This window comes from Salvelinus namaycush, chromosome 34 (genome assembly GCF_016432855.1).
Source record: "Salvelinus namaycush isolate Seneca chromosome 34, SaNama_1.0, whole genome shotgun sequence".
NCBI classification, from domain to species: Eukaryota; Metazoa; Chordata; class Actinopteri; order Salmoniformes; family Salmonidae; genus Salvelinus; species Salvelinus namaycush.
In genome coordinates, this window is record NC_052340.1 from 29,785,953 (window position 1) to 29,803,015 (window position 17,063).

The 17,063-nt window shown below is 45.1% G+C and overlaps 1 protein-coding gene across 1 annotated transcript in view; it reads left to right on the plus strand.

The window, feature by feature from the left end:
- The first annotated feature begins 510 nt into the window (after positions 1 to 510).
- Positions 511 to 17,063, plus strand: part of LOC120028809 (chordin-like) — a 28,978-nt gene continuing 12,425 nt past the window's right edge. Inside the window, exons 1-11 of the mRNA XM_038974049.1 lie at positions 511 to 645; positions 3,928 to 4,031; positions 4,293 to 4,419; positions 7,234 to 7,380; positions 7,872 to 7,989; positions 8,538 to 8,625; positions 10,100 to 10,241; positions 12,081 to 12,201; positions 12,728 to 12,818; positions 15,250 to 15,397; positions 16,888 to 16,994. Coding sequence (XP_038829977.1) covers positions 543 to 645; positions 3,928 to 4,031; positions 4,293 to 4,419; positions 7,234 to 7,380; positions 7,872 to 7,989; positions 8,538 to 8,625; positions 10,100 to 10,241; positions 12,081 to 12,201; positions 12,728 to 12,818; positions 15,250 to 15,397; positions 16,888 to 16,994 — 1,296 coding nt within the window. The 5' untranslated portion in view covers positions 511 to 542. The remainder of the gene's footprint in view (positions 646 to 3,927; positions 4,032 to 4,292; positions 4,420 to 7,233; positions 7,381 to 7,871; positions 7,990 to 8,537; positions 8,626 to 10,099; positions 10,242 to 12,080; positions 12,202 to 12,727; positions 12,819 to 15,249; positions 15,398 to 16,887; positions 16,995 to 17,063) is intronic.

A 17,063-nucleotide genomic window follows, 5' to 3' on the forward strand; every position in this document is an offset into this window, starting at 1 on the left:
CACTTTCCTTCACTAGGTGTTCACATTTGACATGGAATTAGGTTAGTGGTATAGGCTCTAAGACCCCCGTTGACCCCCCCCCCCCCCCCCCTCCTAACTCCACCCACTCCTTTCCTTCTCACCCCTCCCTGCCCGTGCCTGCTCCAAGTGTCCAGGGAAAGTATAAAGTGGGAAGGGACCCGCACGGACGGGACATAAGCTTCTGGGCTGGTACAGTCATTGCCTCGGAGAACCTCCAACCTCTTTGGTCACTTTCTCTGCTTCTCTCTGTTGCATAACTTGGGAGTCTTTATTTCCGAATAGGAATAACTTCAAGACCATCAACGAATAGGCTGTCTTGTGACTTGAATGCTGACCTACTCCTGTTTATTTAGAGAAGGTTTATTACTGGAGTGACAACTTACCTTCACGTGAAAGCTTCTAAAAACGAAGGGAAGAAGTTTTTCAAGAACGAAAAGGGAAAGAGAAACCGGAGCCAGTTTTGGATGCTACCCCTCGCCGGGATGCTGACTCGCCGCGCGCTGAGTTCCTTATTGTGCGTGATGAGCTGCGCGTGGCTGCACTCTGGACTGGCCTCACGGCTGAAGTCTCCCGTTCTGCCCATCCATTCGGAGAGGGAACCTTTACCATCCAAGGGCATGTCAGGTGAGCCAAGATGCTTCTTCTACTTCTTTTCAACCTAAATATCTGAATTCAATGAATGACCCCTGCTGCGTTTTGAATCCTGGCACGGGCATTTCAGCACTATAGGCTAGCCTAGTGCTCGTTTGCTAATCTGCCAAATATAAATGTTAATGTATAGCCTAATATGACTATAGCTTTTTAAGACCGTCAGTAGATGATTACTTAGGCTAAGAATAGGCTGTAGTAGCCTATCATTTTGTCTATCAAAGTGTCTCACTGCACCGCATCACCCTTATTATCAACCCAATCTTTTTTGTTTGTCTTCCTCAAATGTCCCACTGTTATGGTTACTTCATGAACAAACTTTCAGAAAACATCTTAATCATAACCACTGAGAATGCCATCTGGTTTATGTGCAGGGCTTTAAACTGCTTGTATTTAAAAGGGTAGGCCTACTGAGCCCATGGGAGTAAGAAGTCAAGGGGTTAGAGCAGTGTATTAACAACTGCCACTAATAACGTTTTCCAATCCTGGAAACTGTAATCAATCGGTTGTCCATTGCTGCAGTTCTTTAGTGGCCTTCTCTGGCTGTGCCAAGCAGTGATTTATATCGCAGTGAGTTGTGCGGGAAAGCATGGTGCTACGTCTAACTCTAACGCCACTGGACTGTTTAAAGTGTAGTCACTTAATGAAAGAATAATGCGAACCAGGTTGTTAGCAGCTACGGCAACCGCGCAATATCAAATCAACAGTAGTGAACTTGGCACCGGGGAGGCTCACCTCCAGGCTGCGGTGTACAGCGACTCTGAAACGGGAAGAGGAACGCACAAGGCGCACACCCATATGGAGCTAGGCGGGGGAGGGTTGTGGCGCAAACACTTGTTGCTGGGGCAATTTTTATGCAGGCTTTTTATAATGCAATACTTTTATTAATACTACTTTAACAATTATTTTGAAATACTCAAAACCTAATATATCAATTGGTTTCCATTACATAGCCCCTGCTAGGCTACCAAAAGCGCATTACTTTTTTCTCTCTTTCCAAATGGCTTAATGTTTGTTGTGTGAATGGCCTTTTTTATATTCATTGAGGGTCCCCTGCACCATTTAAATGGAACAGGAGGCGTCGGTGAGCTCTGGAGCATGAGACATCCAGTCAATCCACCCAACATGTCCCAGCCGCGGAATCGATTTTCTGTCAAACATCCACAGTCTGGCTGGGAAGAATCCTATTTTTGTCGTTCTGTTTGACGCCAATGTGGGAATATGCAGTCTTTCACTTCGCAGTGAACTGTCCAGTACATATCTCATTGGCAAGAGCATAGGCCTGGCTATCCTATTAAAGTGTCTGGCAATGCCATGCAATCGTTTCTGTTCCACTGAATGTTTGGTTGATTGTCTCGGGCATAAATTGTGAATTAATTGTAGCCATTCGAAGAAGAAAAAATCCAGCATCATAACATGTGGATCTCAGACTAGGCTATGTAATGGAGTGATATGTCATGTGAACTATGTAATGGAGTGATATGTCATGTGAACTATGTAATGGAGTGATATGTCATGTGAACTATGTAATGGAGTGATATGTCATGTGAACTATGTAATGGAGTGATATGTCATGTGAACTATGTAATGGAGTGATATGTCATGTGAACTATGTAATGGAGTGATATGTCATGTGAACTATGTAATGGAGTGATATGTCATGTGAACTATGTAATGGAGTGATATGTCATGTGAACTATGTAATGGAGTGATATTGTCATGTGAACTATGTAATGGAGTGATATGTCATGTGAACTATGTAATGGAGTGATATGTCATGTGAACTACGTAATGGAGTGATATGTCATGTGAACTACGTAATGGAGTGATATGTCACGTGAACTATGTAATGGAGTTATATGTCACGTGAACAATGTAATGGAGTGATATGTCATGTGAACTATGTAATGGAGTGATATGTCATGTGAACTATGTAATGGAGTGATATGTCATGTGAACTATGTAATGGAGTGATATGTCATGTGAACTATGTAATGGAGTGATATGTCATGTGAACTATGTAATGGAGTGATATGTCATGTGAACTATGTAATGGAGTGATATGTCATGTCAACTATATAATGGAGTGATATGTCATGTGAACTATGTAATGGAGTGATATGTCATGTCAACTATGTAATGGAGTGATATGTCATGTGAACTATGTAATGGAGTGATATTGTCATGTGAACTATGTAATGGAGTGATATGTCATGTGAACTATGTAATGGAGTGATATGTCATGTGAACTATGTAATGGAGTGATATGTCATGTGAACTACGTAATGGAGTGATATGTCACGTGAACTATGTAATGGAGTTATATGTCACGTGAACAATGTAATGGAGTGATATGTCATGTGAACTATGTAATGGAGTGATATGTCATGTGAACTATGTAATGGAGTGATATGTCATGTGAACTATGTAATGGAGTGATATGTCATGTGAACTATGTAATGGAGTGATATGTCATGTGAACTATGTAATGGAGTGATATGTCATGTGAACTATGTAATGGAGTGATATGTCATGTCAACTATATAATGGAGTGATATGTCATGTGAACTATGTAATGGAGTGATATGTCATGTCAACTATGTAATGGAGTGATATGTCATGTGAACTATGTAATGGAGTGATATTGTCATGTGAACTATGTAATGGAGTGATATTGTCATGTGAACTATGTAATGGAGTTATATGTCACGTGAACAATGTAATGGAGTGATATGTCATGTGAACTATGTAATGGAGTGATATGTCATGTGAACTATGTAATGGAGTGATATGTCATGTGAACTATGTAATGGAGTGATATGTCATGTGAACTATGTAATGGAGTGATATGTCATGTGAACTATGTAATGGAGTGATATGTCATGTGAACTATGTAATGGAGTGATATGTCATGTCAACTATATAATGGAGTGATATGTCATGTGAACTATGTAATGGAGTGATATGTCATGTCAACTATGTAATGGAGTGATATGTCATGTGAACTATGTAATGGAGTGATATTGTCATGTGAACTATGTAATGGAGTGATATTGTCATGTGAACTATGTAATGCCAGCCTACTTCTGATTTGAAGTTCAACTAAAGTATACGAACGCCTCAACCTCAGTTCTTATAAACATAAGCAATCTAAACAGAGGGATGTTACAGGCTACTCACCAGTTTTACATTTAGATGTGGACTGTACCAACTGCTAGTGTATTGTTGTCTTAATGGGTTCTTCTGGACTGATTGCAGGATGTTCATTCGGAGGAAGATTCTATTCTCTGGAGGACACTTGGCACCCTGACCTCGGTGAGCCGTTTGGAGTCATGCACTGTGTCCAATGTTACTGCGAGACAGTAAGTAACACCCTTCACAATAAGCCTAATAGAGTACATGTCAATCTTGGATAGTGGAGCCATTATGTAGGCCTAACAAAGGACAGAAATTGGGCCTAAAATAACAAACAAATTAATTATGAATTAATCAATTACCAAAATCATCTCAAGATCTTAGTGCCCCCAAAATGACCCCATTTAACAAATATCACCAGGTCTGTGTGATACAGTGTTGAGGTCAGTGTGGATGAGGAGTTGATGTTTCTTATCTATTCTTTTCAGCAAAGGGGTCGTAAGAGTAAGGTGTTGGGGAAGGTAAGCTGTAAGAACGTCAAGCAGGACTGTCCTGAGCCTAGCTGTGATGACCCAGTGCTGCTACCTGGACAATGCTGCAAGACCTGCCCCAAAGGTAACCCCTACTAGCCTACTAACTGTCCCTATCACTATATAGACTTGCCCAAAGGTAACCCCTACTAGCCTACTAACTGTCCCTATCACTATATAGACTTGCCCAAAGGTAACCCCTACTAGCCTACTAACTGTCTCTATCACTATATAGACTTGCCCAAAGGTAACCCCTACAAGCCTACTAACTGTCCCTATCACTATATAGACTTGCCCAAAGGTAACCCCTACAAGCCTACTAACTGTCCCTATCACTATATAGACTTGCCCAAAGGTAACCCCTACAAGCCTACTAACTGTCCCTATCACTATATAGACTTGCCCAAAGGTAACCCCTACAAGCCTACTAATGATCTATCCTGCCCCATCATGTCTCCTGTTACCCCTCTTTCGCTCTCTCTAGGTCAGATAGTTTCATTATGTTGTTCTCTAGAGAGGCTGATTGGTAATCAGTAGCAGGTCTGGGCTCGGTTGTCTCTCCTACTCGACTGTGTCAAATACGCTCATTCTCGCTCTCTTTTTATTTATTTCTCTTATTCCCTCTTTCTCACTCCCCCATTCACTCAGGGTCACAATCATGCACACGCATACCCCCCCCCCCCACACACACACACACACACCACACACACACACACCTGCGCAAACGTTCCCTCACACATGTTGGCTCTTATTTTCTCCATAGTTATTCAGCAGTGTGTTTTGGTAATGGAAAGTTAAGGTAAAGCCCTGAGTTTCTCTGAGGTGTGGGCCCCCAGCACTGAGACAACATTGAGTGTGTTTGTGTTCATGTGGGAAAATGTTGAGAGTGTGTGTGTCGTGGTGGTGATTTTTTGAAAAGCTTGGGAGTGTGTTGTGGTTGTGTATTTAGGAAAAGTATGAGTGTGTTTGTCTAAATGTTAAAAAGCTTTGAGTATGTTTGTCTAAGTGATGGAAAATGGTGTGTGCATGCTTGTGTGTGTGTTTGCGTGTCTATGTGCACGTTTGTGTGTGTGTGTGTGTGTGTGTGTGTGTGTGTGTGTGTGTGTGTGTGTGTGTGTGTGTGTGTGTGTGTGTGTGTGTGTGTGTGTGGTGTTCTTAGCCAAGGCTGGGGTTTGAGTGTGTGTGTGGTGTTCTTAGCCAAGGCTGGGGTTTGAGTGTGTGTGTGGTGTTCTTAGCCAAGGCTGGGGTTTGTGTGTGTGTGTGTGTGTGTGTGTGTGTGTGTGTGTGTGTGTGTGTGTGTGTGTGTGTGTGTGTGTGTGTGTGTGTGTGTGTGTGTGTGTGTGTGTGTGTGTGTGTATTCACTGGTGCACCTGAGGATACAGTATAGAATGGAAGGAGGTGAGACTGACACTACACAGAAGCCCTAGAGCGTGCCCTGTGGAGGGAGAGAGAGAGAGGACCGGGGGAATAAGGCCATGGAAGAGAGAGGAAGGAGGATAATGAGAGAGAGAGGATAATAAACGAGTGAGAGGAGAGAGCCAGAGAGAGAGAGGATAATAAACGAGTGAGAGAACAGAGCCAGAGAGAGAGTGGATAATAAACGAGTGAGAGGAGAGAGCCAGAGAGAGAGAGAGAGGATAATAAACGAGTGAGAGGAGAGAGCCAGAGAGAGAGAGAGAGAAAGAGAGGATAATAAACGAGTGAGAGGAGAGAGCCAGAGAGAGAGAGAGAGAGAGGATAATAAACGAGTGAGGGGAGAGAGCCAGAGAGAGAGAGGATAAATAACAAGTGAGAGGAGAGAGCCAGAGAGAGAGAGGATAAATAACAAGTGAGAGGAGAGAGCCAGAGAGAGAGGATAATAAACGAGTGAGAGGAGAGAGCCAGAGAGAGAGAGAGGATAATAAACAAGTGAGAGGAGAGAGAGAGAGGATAATAAACGAGTGAGAGGAGAGAGCCAGAGAGAGAGAAGATAATAAACAAGTGAGAGGAGAGAGAGAGAGGATAATAAACGAGTGAGAGGAGAGAGCCAGAGAGAGAGAAGATAATAAACAAGTGAGAGGAGAGAGAGAGAGGATAATAAACGAGTGAGAGGAGAGAGCCAGAGAGAGAGAGAGGGGATAATATACGATTGAGAGGAGAGAGCCAGAGAGATAGAGAGAGAGAGGATAATAAATGAGTGAGAGGAGAGAGCCAGAGAGAGAGAGAGAGAGAGAGGATAATAAACGAGTGAGATGAGAGAGCCAGAGAGAGAGGATATGAGAGGGACACAGTGAAGTCAAGCAGATAGTCTAGGAGTAAAGTGGATGACCTTGAAGAAATAAGTCTGGACTCTTTGATGATGTGTGTGTGAGTAAGAGCCTGTCTGTCTCGTAGTGTGTGTGTTTTTCTCTCAGTATGCTTTTCAGTGTGTCTGTATTTCAGTGTGTGTGAGGCGCTGAAATGTGCTCATGACATCAGGACACACAGTGGTTTAGAACAGCAGGTCATTGTTGGGATTGCACGTGAGTGTCACTCCCCCTCTGCTCTTCGGACTAAGAAACAACCCTTGTTGCCGTGGCACCCAGACGAGCGAGGAGTGCTCCAACAAGTGATTGGAAGAGACACCTGGAGAGAGAAAAAGGGAGGGAGAGACAGACAGAGAGGGTGGATAGAGAGAAATAAGAGAGGGAGAGAGACAGAGAGAATTAGGGAGGACAGAAAGAACTCCTGGCATTTTAGAATTATTCCTCTCCTCTCTTTCACTCTGTCACTCTTTCTAGCTGTTTCACTCATTCAACATTTGCTGTGATTCTCCTTACTTTATGCCTTCATGTTAAAGTAATGCCAACCTGTAGGTGTTGTGTAAATAGCCCACCGCCTCACACGCTGTGCCCCTGGGTGTTGTGTTGCGCTTGTCCAGGCGAGGTGGACAGGAAGCAGGCGGAGGCGGTGTTTGATGGCTTCGAGTACTTCCAGGAGAAGGAGAAAGAGGATGACCTGCACAAGTCCTACAATGACCGCTCATACCTCAGCTCTGAGGACATTTCCTCTGGGGAGAGCCGCACTGGTGAGCATGCACACTTGGACGCACCAACCCACGCATGCAAACACACATACTGTACACTCATGCATGGACATACATCATATACATTTAGTCATTAACATTTAATCACTAACGGGAGTTTTTAGGGTTAAGTGCCTTGATCAAGGGCACATCAACAGATTTGGTCACCTAGTCGGCTCGGGGAGTCGAACCAGCGACATTTCGATTACTGGCCCAATGCTCTTAACCGCTAGGCTACCTGACATGGAAACACACACACATATTATACATGCAGTACATGGATATACAGTACAAGGATATACAGTTTTCATATAAGGACACATTCTCTCACAGCCCCCGTAACAAGGAAATCATTCCTCCATTCAGTCATTCTTACATCTTTACTTTACTGTGTGTGTGTGTGTGTGTGTGTGTGTGTGTGTGTGTGTGTGTGTGTGTGTGTGTGTGTGTGTGTGTGTGTGTGTGTGTGTGTGTGTGTGTGTGTGTGTGTCCAGACTTTGTAGCAGTGTTGACGGGAGTGACAGGCTCCTGGTTACCCAGCTCCAGTGGTGTGGCCCGGGCACGCTTCTCTCTCACTAGAACCAGCCTGACCTTCTCCATCACCTACCAGAGGTAACACACACACTGACAGAAAAACTAACAATAATCATGTGATAATCATTAGTAATGACTAGTCTCTAACTTGATAAAATGAAATTGTATCTTTCCCTCTTCCTCTCTCCTGTTCTCCCTCCCTCTTCCTCTCTCCTGTTCTCCCTCCCTCTTCCTCTCTCCTGTTCTCTCTTCCTCTCTCCTGTTCTCCCTCCCTCTTCCTCTCTCCTGTTCTCCCTCCCTCTTCCTCTCTCCTGTTTTCCCTCCCTCTTCCTCTCTCACGTTCTCCCTCCCTCTTCCTCTCTCCTGTTCTCCCTCCCTCTTCCTCTCTCCTGTTCTCCCTCCCTCTTCCTCTCTCCTGTTCTCCCTCCCTCTTCCCCTCTCCTGTTTTCCCTCCCTCTTCCTCTCTCCTGTTCTCCCTCCCTCTTCCTCTCTCCTGTTCTCCCTCCCTCTTCCTCTCTCCTGTTTTCCCTCCCTCTTCCTCTCTCCTGTTCTCCCTCCCTCTTCCTCTCTCCTGCTTTCCCTCCCTCTTCCTCTCTCCTGTTCTCCCTCCTTCTCTCCTCTCCTAGGATCGGGCGACCAAGCAGGGTTGTCTTCCTTGATTCAGATGGAAACACTGCGTTTGAGTACAAGACCCCTAAGGGAGACTCAGACATGGTAAGAGACTGGAACACTCTCTGTTCCTAGGTAGACATTTCCACTATTTATGTTTTTGTTGTGTGTCTATGTGTGTGTGAATGTGAGAAGACAGGGAGAGAAAGATGAAGCACCTCCATGATAAACGCTCTCTCTCTGTGACTCTCCTGTCAAACTCTCACTGGCCCCGACATAATTCACCCTGCAATAATAAACACAGACGCTGCCACAAATACACAAACATACACACGCACATACAGACACACACAGACACACACACACTCACAGCGTTGTCACAGCATTGCCTTATCATTGTCTGAATGGAGCCATTCTCACAAACAGTTGATTTTATTGGGTCAAATGGAATGGTGCAACTGTTGGACTGAGAGGCACAAGGAACTGCCACAGTCACCTAACTTTACACAGAGTAAACACAGAGAAAGACAACGAGAAAGGAAGGTATAGTTTATTTAAGAGGGGAGCTGTGTGTGTGTGGGTGTGTGTGACAGAGGCCTACATCACCAGTACACCATTTCCCGTCTAAAGCCAAATTACACACGTACCATCATCACATTCTGTAACAACTTAAGTCAGGACCCCTGAATATAGGCCTAGAATTTTTTTTACTTATAATTTGTTTGACAAATGCCCCTATCAAGTGTCGAGTGCTAGAGGACCTTAGTGAAACCGCCCTGGGACGGCCAGGGGGAGGGGTTGTTGGCACAGATTATCTCGGGGGGTGGTATTTAGTGCGTGACATCACCCGTGCGAAGGAGACGGAGCACAATTATAATTGAAAGAGGAGATTATCCTGGAGTCTGAGCTATGAGGTGTGTGTCCGTCATCACATTTCTTACCCCTCTAAGGCAAATATTTTTTCCGGAGGTTTCGATGTTTGAGTCCAGAGTCTCGACGGGCTGATCTTTTCCACAGATGGAACTGTGTGTGTTGCAGAGAAATTAAACAGCATATGCAGACTGTTTTGAGTCAGTTTGTAAGCTGTAACTATGGCAGAACACAACACACACACACACACTCAAACCCCAGCCTTGGCTAAGAACACCACACCACACACACACACACTCAAACCCCAGCCTTGGCTAAGAACACCACACACACACTCAAACCCCAGCCTTGGCTAAGAACACCACACCACACACACACACACTCAAACCCCAGCCTTGGCTAAGAACACCACACACACACTCCAACCCCAGCCTTGGCTAAGAACACCACACACACACTCAAACCCCAGCCTTGGCTAAGAACACCACACACACACACACACACACACACACACACACACACACACACACACACACACACACACACACACACACACACACACACACACACACACACACACACACACACACACACACACACACACACACACAAACCCCAGCCTTGGCTAAGAACACAACACACACTCAAACCCCAGCCTTGGCTAAGAACATGCAGCTGCAACTGTGGCTCACCTGTGTGTGTGTTTCAGATCTGCGGGGTGTGGAAGAATCTCCCCCAATCCCACGTGCGACAGCTACAGGCAGAACAACTTCGGGTTACTATGACAACAGCCACCGGTAGACGGGAGCAGATCGAAGGAAAGATCATCAAACACAGAGCACTGTTCGCAGGTGTGTGTGCGTGCACGTGCATGTGTGTATTTGTGGGTGCATGAAAGTGTGTTTGTGTATCTGTTTAAATGTGGATAGAAGAATATATTTCAATGAATTCAGATTTATGTACATACAGTTGAAGTCGGAAGTGTACATACACCTTAGCCAAGTACATTAAAACTCAGTTTTTCACAATTCCTGACATTTAATCCTAGTAAAAATTCCCTGTCTTAGGTCAGTTAGGATCACCACTTTATTTTAAGAATGTGAAATGTCAGAATAATATTAGAGAGAATGATTTATTTCAGCTTTTATTTCTGTAATCACATTCCCAGTGGGTCAGAAGTTTACATACACTCAATTAGTATTTGGTAGCATTGCCTTTAAATTGTTTAACTTGGGTCAAACGTTTCAGGTAGCCTTCCACAAGCTTCCCACAATAAGTTGGGTGAATTTTGGTCCATTCCTCCTGACAGAGCTGGTGTAACTGAGTCAGGTTTGTAGGCCTCCTTGCTCGCACACGCTTTTTCAGTTCTGCCCACAAATTTTCTATAGGATTGAGGTCAGGGCGTTGTGATGGCCACTCCAATACCTTGACTTTGTTGTCCTTAAGCCATTTTGCCCCAACTTTGGAAGTATGCTTGGGGTCATTGTCCATTTGGAAGACCCATTTGCGACCAAGCTTTAACTTCCTGACTGATGTCTTGAGATGTTGCTTCAATATATCCACATAAATGCCCTTCCTCATGATGCCATCTATTTTGTGAAGTGCACCAGCCCCTCCTGCAGCAAAGCACCCCCACAACATGACGCTGCCACCCCTGTGCTTCACGGTTGGGATGGTGTTCTTCGGCTTGCAAGCACCCCCCCAGCAGTGGCTTCTTCCATGCTGAGCGGCCTTTCAGGTTATGTCGATATAGGACTTGTTTTACTGTGGATATAGATACTTTGTACCTGTTTCCTCCAGCATCTTCACAAGGTCCTTTGCTGTTGTTCTGGGATGATTTGCACTTTTCGCACCAAAGTACTCTAGGAGACAGAATGCGTCTCCTTCCTGAGCGGTTTGACAGCTGCGTGGTCCCATGGTGTTTATACTTGCGTACTATTGTTTGTATAGATGAACGTGGTACCTTCAGGCATTTGGAAATTGCTCCCAAGGATGAACCAGACTTGTGAAGGTCTACAATTTATTTTTTGAGGTCTTGGCTGATTTCTTTTGAATTCCCCATGATGTCAAGCGAAGAGTCACTGAGTTTGAAGGTAGGCCTCAAATACATCCACAGGTACGCCTCCAATTGACTCAAATTATGTCAATTAGCCTACCAGAAGCTTCTAAAGCCATGACATCATTTTCTGGAATTTTCCAAGCTGTTTTAGGCACAGTCAACTTAGTGTATGCAAACTTCTGACCCACTGGAATTGTGATACAGTGAATTATAAGTGAAATAATCTGTCTGTAAACAATTGTTGGAAAAATTACTTGTGTCATGCACAAAGTAGATGTCCTAACTGACTTGCCAAAACTATAGTTTGTTAACAAGACATTTGTGGAGTGGTTGAAAAACACGTTTTAATGACTCCAACCTAAGTGTATGTAAACTTCCGACTTCAACTGTAGCTGTGTGTGTACAGGTAACTGCCAAAATAAAGGAACCACTTGAGTAAATGAGGGATACAATACATTTGTGTACATTTCAATGAGAACAACCGTTCAGTAATGTATACAGCTCATATTGTAAACAGTATCTGCATGAGAACATAGTGGATGGCCTTCATAACCAAATACAGTAAAAAAAAGGTATGTGTGTATAGCATGTGTGTTTATAATGTGAGTGTAATATCTGTGTGACCCCACAGAGACGTTCAGCTCCACTCTGACCTCAGAAAAAGAGCATTCTGGGATGGGAGGCATCGCCATGCTGACTCTGAGTGACACAGAGAACAACCTTCACTTCATCCTCATACTGCAGGGACTGATACAACACAGACAGAGAGGTGGGGGGGGAGAGAGAGAGAGGGATGGGGGAGGGAGGACTGATACCTTCAGCCATAAGACAAGGGACTAGAGGTTGTTTTGGGAGTAGGGAGTAGGAACTAAGACAAGAAACTAGGGATTGTTTTGGGACTAGAGAGTAGGGGCTAAGACAAGTGACTAGAGGTTGTTTTGGGGCTGGGGGACTAGGGAGTACCTTAAGGAATAAGACGAGACTAGAGGTTGTTTTGGGACTGGGGACAAGGGAGTACCTTAAGGAATAAGGCAAGCGACTAGAGGTTGTTTTGGGACTAGAGAGTAGGAGCTAAGACAAGAGACTAGAGGTTGTTTTGGGACTGGGGACTAGGGAGTAAGTTAGGGGCTAAGACAAGAGACTAGAGGTTGTTTTGGGACTAGGGACTAGGGAGTAAATTAGGGGAAAAGACAAGAGACTAGAATTTGTTTTGGGACTAGGGAGTGCTGTGAGGCAGTGTGACATGGTTCTAAGTTTGTTCTGTGTGCTTTCTCTCGGCCCTGTAGACTCCCCCCTGGTGCCCATCCGGGTACGACTGCAGTACAGCCAACATGTCCTGAGAGAGATCCATGCCAACGTCACCGCCTATGTACGTTTTAGAAACTACACACACACTCTCTCTCTTTCTCTTTCTCTCTCTCTCTTTTTCTGTTTCTCTCTTGGACACAGATCTAGGATCTGCTTGTCCTCACTAAACCAGATCCTAACCTTAACCGTTAGGAGGAAAACACACATCAGGACAAACCAAGAGGCAGGAGGAAAGGGGGGAAACAGATGACATCGTGACATCAGGGACAAACCAAGAGTCGGGAGGAAAGGGGGAAACAGATGACATCGTGACACACTCTCCCGCTGAGACGGATGTGGTTCCTTCCCCACATCCTACTGCTGTTGCCAGTACTGTTAAACCTCCATAGAGATGTGATGGACAAAGAAAAAGAAAGAGAGAGAGTGGAGGGGTGTTGTAAGAGACAGATGTAGTGAGGAAGAGATGGAGGGATGAGAGACAGAAAGGAGAGAGTGAGGGAGAGAGTGTGGGACGGCATGCACACTCCTCACACATGTCAGTGGTTAGTTGTCTGTGGGACCAGAAAGAGGGAGGAAGAGGGGGAGGGATAGAGGGAGGAGGAGTGATGAAAGGAGGAGTCTGTTTTTGATCTGGTGGGAATTATGTGAATCTGAGAGTTGATGTGCCCCTCTTTCTGTTTTACACCCACACACACATACACCAAATAGTCTTTACGTTACATGACCAAAAGTATTTGGACACCTGCTGGTCGAACATATCATTTCAAAATCATGGGCATTAATATGGAGTTGGTCCCCACTTTGCTGCTATAACAGCCTCCACTCTTCTGGAAAGGCTTTCAACTAGAGGTTAGAACATCGCTGCTGGGACTTGCTTCCATTCACAAGAGCATTAGTGAGGTCGGGCACTGATGTTGGGCGATTAGGCCTGGCTCGCAGTCGGCGTTCCAATTTATCCTAAAGGTATTCGATGGGATTGAGGTCAGGGCTTTGTGCAGGCCAGTCAAGTTCTTCCACACTGATCTCGACAAACCATTTCTGTATTGACCTCGCTTTGTGCACTGGGGCATTGTCATGCTGAAACAGGGAATGGTCTTTCCCAAACTATTGCCACAAAGTTGGAAGCACAGAATTGTCTAGAATATCATTGTACGCTGTAGCGTTAAAAGATTTCCTTTCACTTGAACTAAGGGGCCTAGCCCGAACCATGAAAAACATCCCTAGACCATTATTCCTCCACCAAACTTTACAGTTGGCACTATGCATTGGAGCAGGTATCGTTCTCCTGGCTTCCGTCAAACCCAGATGCGTCCATCAGACTGCCAGATGGTGAAGTGTGATTCATCACTACAGAGAATGTGTTTCTACTGCTCCAGAGTCCAATTGCTGCTAGCTTCACACCACTCCAGCCAACGCCTGGCGTTGCGCATGGTGATCTTAGGCTTATGTGCGGCTGCTCGGCCATGGAAACTAATTTCATGAAGCTCCAGACTAACAGTTATTTTGCTGACGCTGCTTCCAGGATTTTTATGCGCTTCAGCACTCAGTGGTCCCGTTCTGTGAGCTTGTGTGGCCTACCACTTTGCGGCTGAGCCGTTGTTGCTCCTCAACATTTCCACTTCACAATAACAGCACTTACAGTTGACCGGGGCAGCTCTAGCAGGGCAGACATTTGATGAACTGACTGTTGGAAAGGTGGCATCCTATGACGGTACCACATTGAAAGTCACTGAGCTCTTCAGTAAGGCCATTCTACTGCCAATGTTTGTCTATGGATATTGCATGGCTGTGTGCTTGATTTTATACACCTTTCAGCAACGATGTGTCTCTCTCTCTCTCCCCCTCTCTCTCTCTCTCTCTCTCTCTCTCTCTCTCTCTCTCTTTCTCTCTCTCTCTCTCTCTCTCTCTCTCTCTCTCTCTCTCTCTCTCCCCCCCTTCTCTCTTTCTCTCCCCCTCTCTCTTTCTCTCCCCCTCTCTCTCCCCCCCCTCTCTCTCTCTCTCTCTCTCTCTCTCTCTCTCTCTCTCTCTCTCTCTCTCTCCCTCTCTCTCTCTCTTGGCTCAATCCTGTCCCTGGATTCATTGTACATGGATATTTCTATTTAAATGGCCTCCGAGGTCATAAGAGTAATGTGTTCACCACAGTCATACATCTGTCACATTAATACAACATTTTTCAAATAACTTTACAATCTCTGTTTATCTAAAGTTCTGGCGGTTGGAAGGATATGAAAGTGGGTGCATTGTGTGAGATATTAGCCCCAAAGCAAGCCATATTTCCGGTGTGTCTAAGGCCTATGTGTGTGTGTGTGTGGTGGTGGGGGGGGTTGTTGAGAGAGACAGAGAGAGTGTGTTGTTGTGACATAATGAGTGTGTTTCAGGGTCTGTATGTGTGTTTGAGTAGAATGACTTTGTGAGTTTATCTATTACCCTTGTGTGTTTGTTTCTGATAAGTCTGACGATGTATCACCATTTCCCCAACGTTCTCCCTTTAGGACCCAGACTTTGCTGAGGTACTGACAGACCTGAACAGTCGGGAGCTCTTCTGGTTATCAAGGGGCCAGCTGGTGATCGCCGTGGAAACTGAGGGCCCGGATCCCAGACACATCTCCGGCTTCATCACCGGCAGGAAGTCATGTGACAGTAAGTGCCACGCCCCTTTATGTAGAACAACCAATCAATCAATCAGCCCACAGTCAGTCACTCAGAGAAGTGACATGTTGAATCGATGAAGTTACTCGAATCGCTCAACATCAAACAATCAACCTGTTTTCCTCTTCTGTCACCCCATCACACCTGAAATGAGGCCAACGTCAGAGACCTAGGAGGAATGTGTTTTGTCTTTCAGTTCAATTGTTCCCCTTCTGTTCCTCCATGGCTGTTTTAGCGATTCTCTCTCTTCTATAAATACTCCTTTCTTTCAAGTCTTATCACTGAAGTAAAACCATGTTTATATCCCCGCTGTTTGACTTGGTGGTCCACCAAGACCGGGAGAGGAGGTGTGTGTCGTAGACAAAGTCTGAGACAATTCAGGGCACACATGTTCCATTCAAGTGACTCTAATGCAAACATACTTATATACTTAGACCCCCCACACACACTCACACACACATTGTCTTTTTCATACGCACACACACACTTGTGTGTACACACACACACACACACACACACACACACACACACACACACACACACACACACACACACACACACACACACACACACAGGGCGCTGCCAAGGTCACAGTCTGCTGGACCTCACTCTCCATACTGGTGTTCCAGCTCCATGATTAACAGGTTGACGTTATGTGTGAAGAATTCAACCCAACACACTCGTTTCACTCTCTCCTTACATCTCTCTCTCTCTCTGCCTGTCTCTCTTGTTCTGTTCTTTTTCTGTCTTGAACTCCTTCCCCTCTATCACTCCCATTCGGCCTTTCTTTGAGTAGTTTTCTCCCTTCTTTGGAGAGCCTCTCCTTCTCTATCTGTCTTTCCCTGTCTGTCTTCTAAGCCCCTTCGTGTTCAACAAGGGTTACCTCATCCCACGGTTTAACCTTGGGTTAGGGTGTGCATGTGTTGGGGGGTACACCACTTAAGCTAGAATTCTCTCTTTTGAGATGACACACACTTACCCTCACCCCAAAGTTCTGTGTGGACGGGTTGTGCTCTATTCCGTTCCCTGTGATTGTCCCCTCTGGTGGAGTGATGACATGGGGTGTGTGTGCATGTGTGTGTGTCGTTCTACAGCGGAGACGTGAGAGAATGTGTTCTGGCCCTCTCTCAGCTCCCCCCTGTCTGGCTCTCCAGACTAACATGGTGAATTATAACACGACAGAGAGCATTGCCTCATCTCGCATGCAAGAGCTGCCTCATCACACACAGATTAGTCTGTAGTAGTCTGGGTCTGGGGCTGAAATGGAAAGGGGACAATGTTTTGAGATCAGAGTCAGGGAGACCCTACTCATACTCACTCTCTCATCATCCTCTCTCGTTCCACCTTCAATTTGCTTTATGGAAACATGAAACGATCCAAATGTGGCACTGCGTATTCATCTGTTATGAAGAAATCATTTACTATTTCCTCTCTCACTTTTCTCTCTTTCTGTCCTCCACTCCCTCTCTTTCTCTCTCCAGCCATCCAGAGTGTCATGTCCAGTGGTGATGCATTGACAGCAGGGAAGACAGGCGGTGTGGGATCAGCATTCTTTCATCTCCATGATAACGGCACCCTGGACTACCAGGTATGGATCTGAACTGAATTTAATTGATTTTAACTTTAAATAACTGAATCAAATGGAATTGTACTGTCA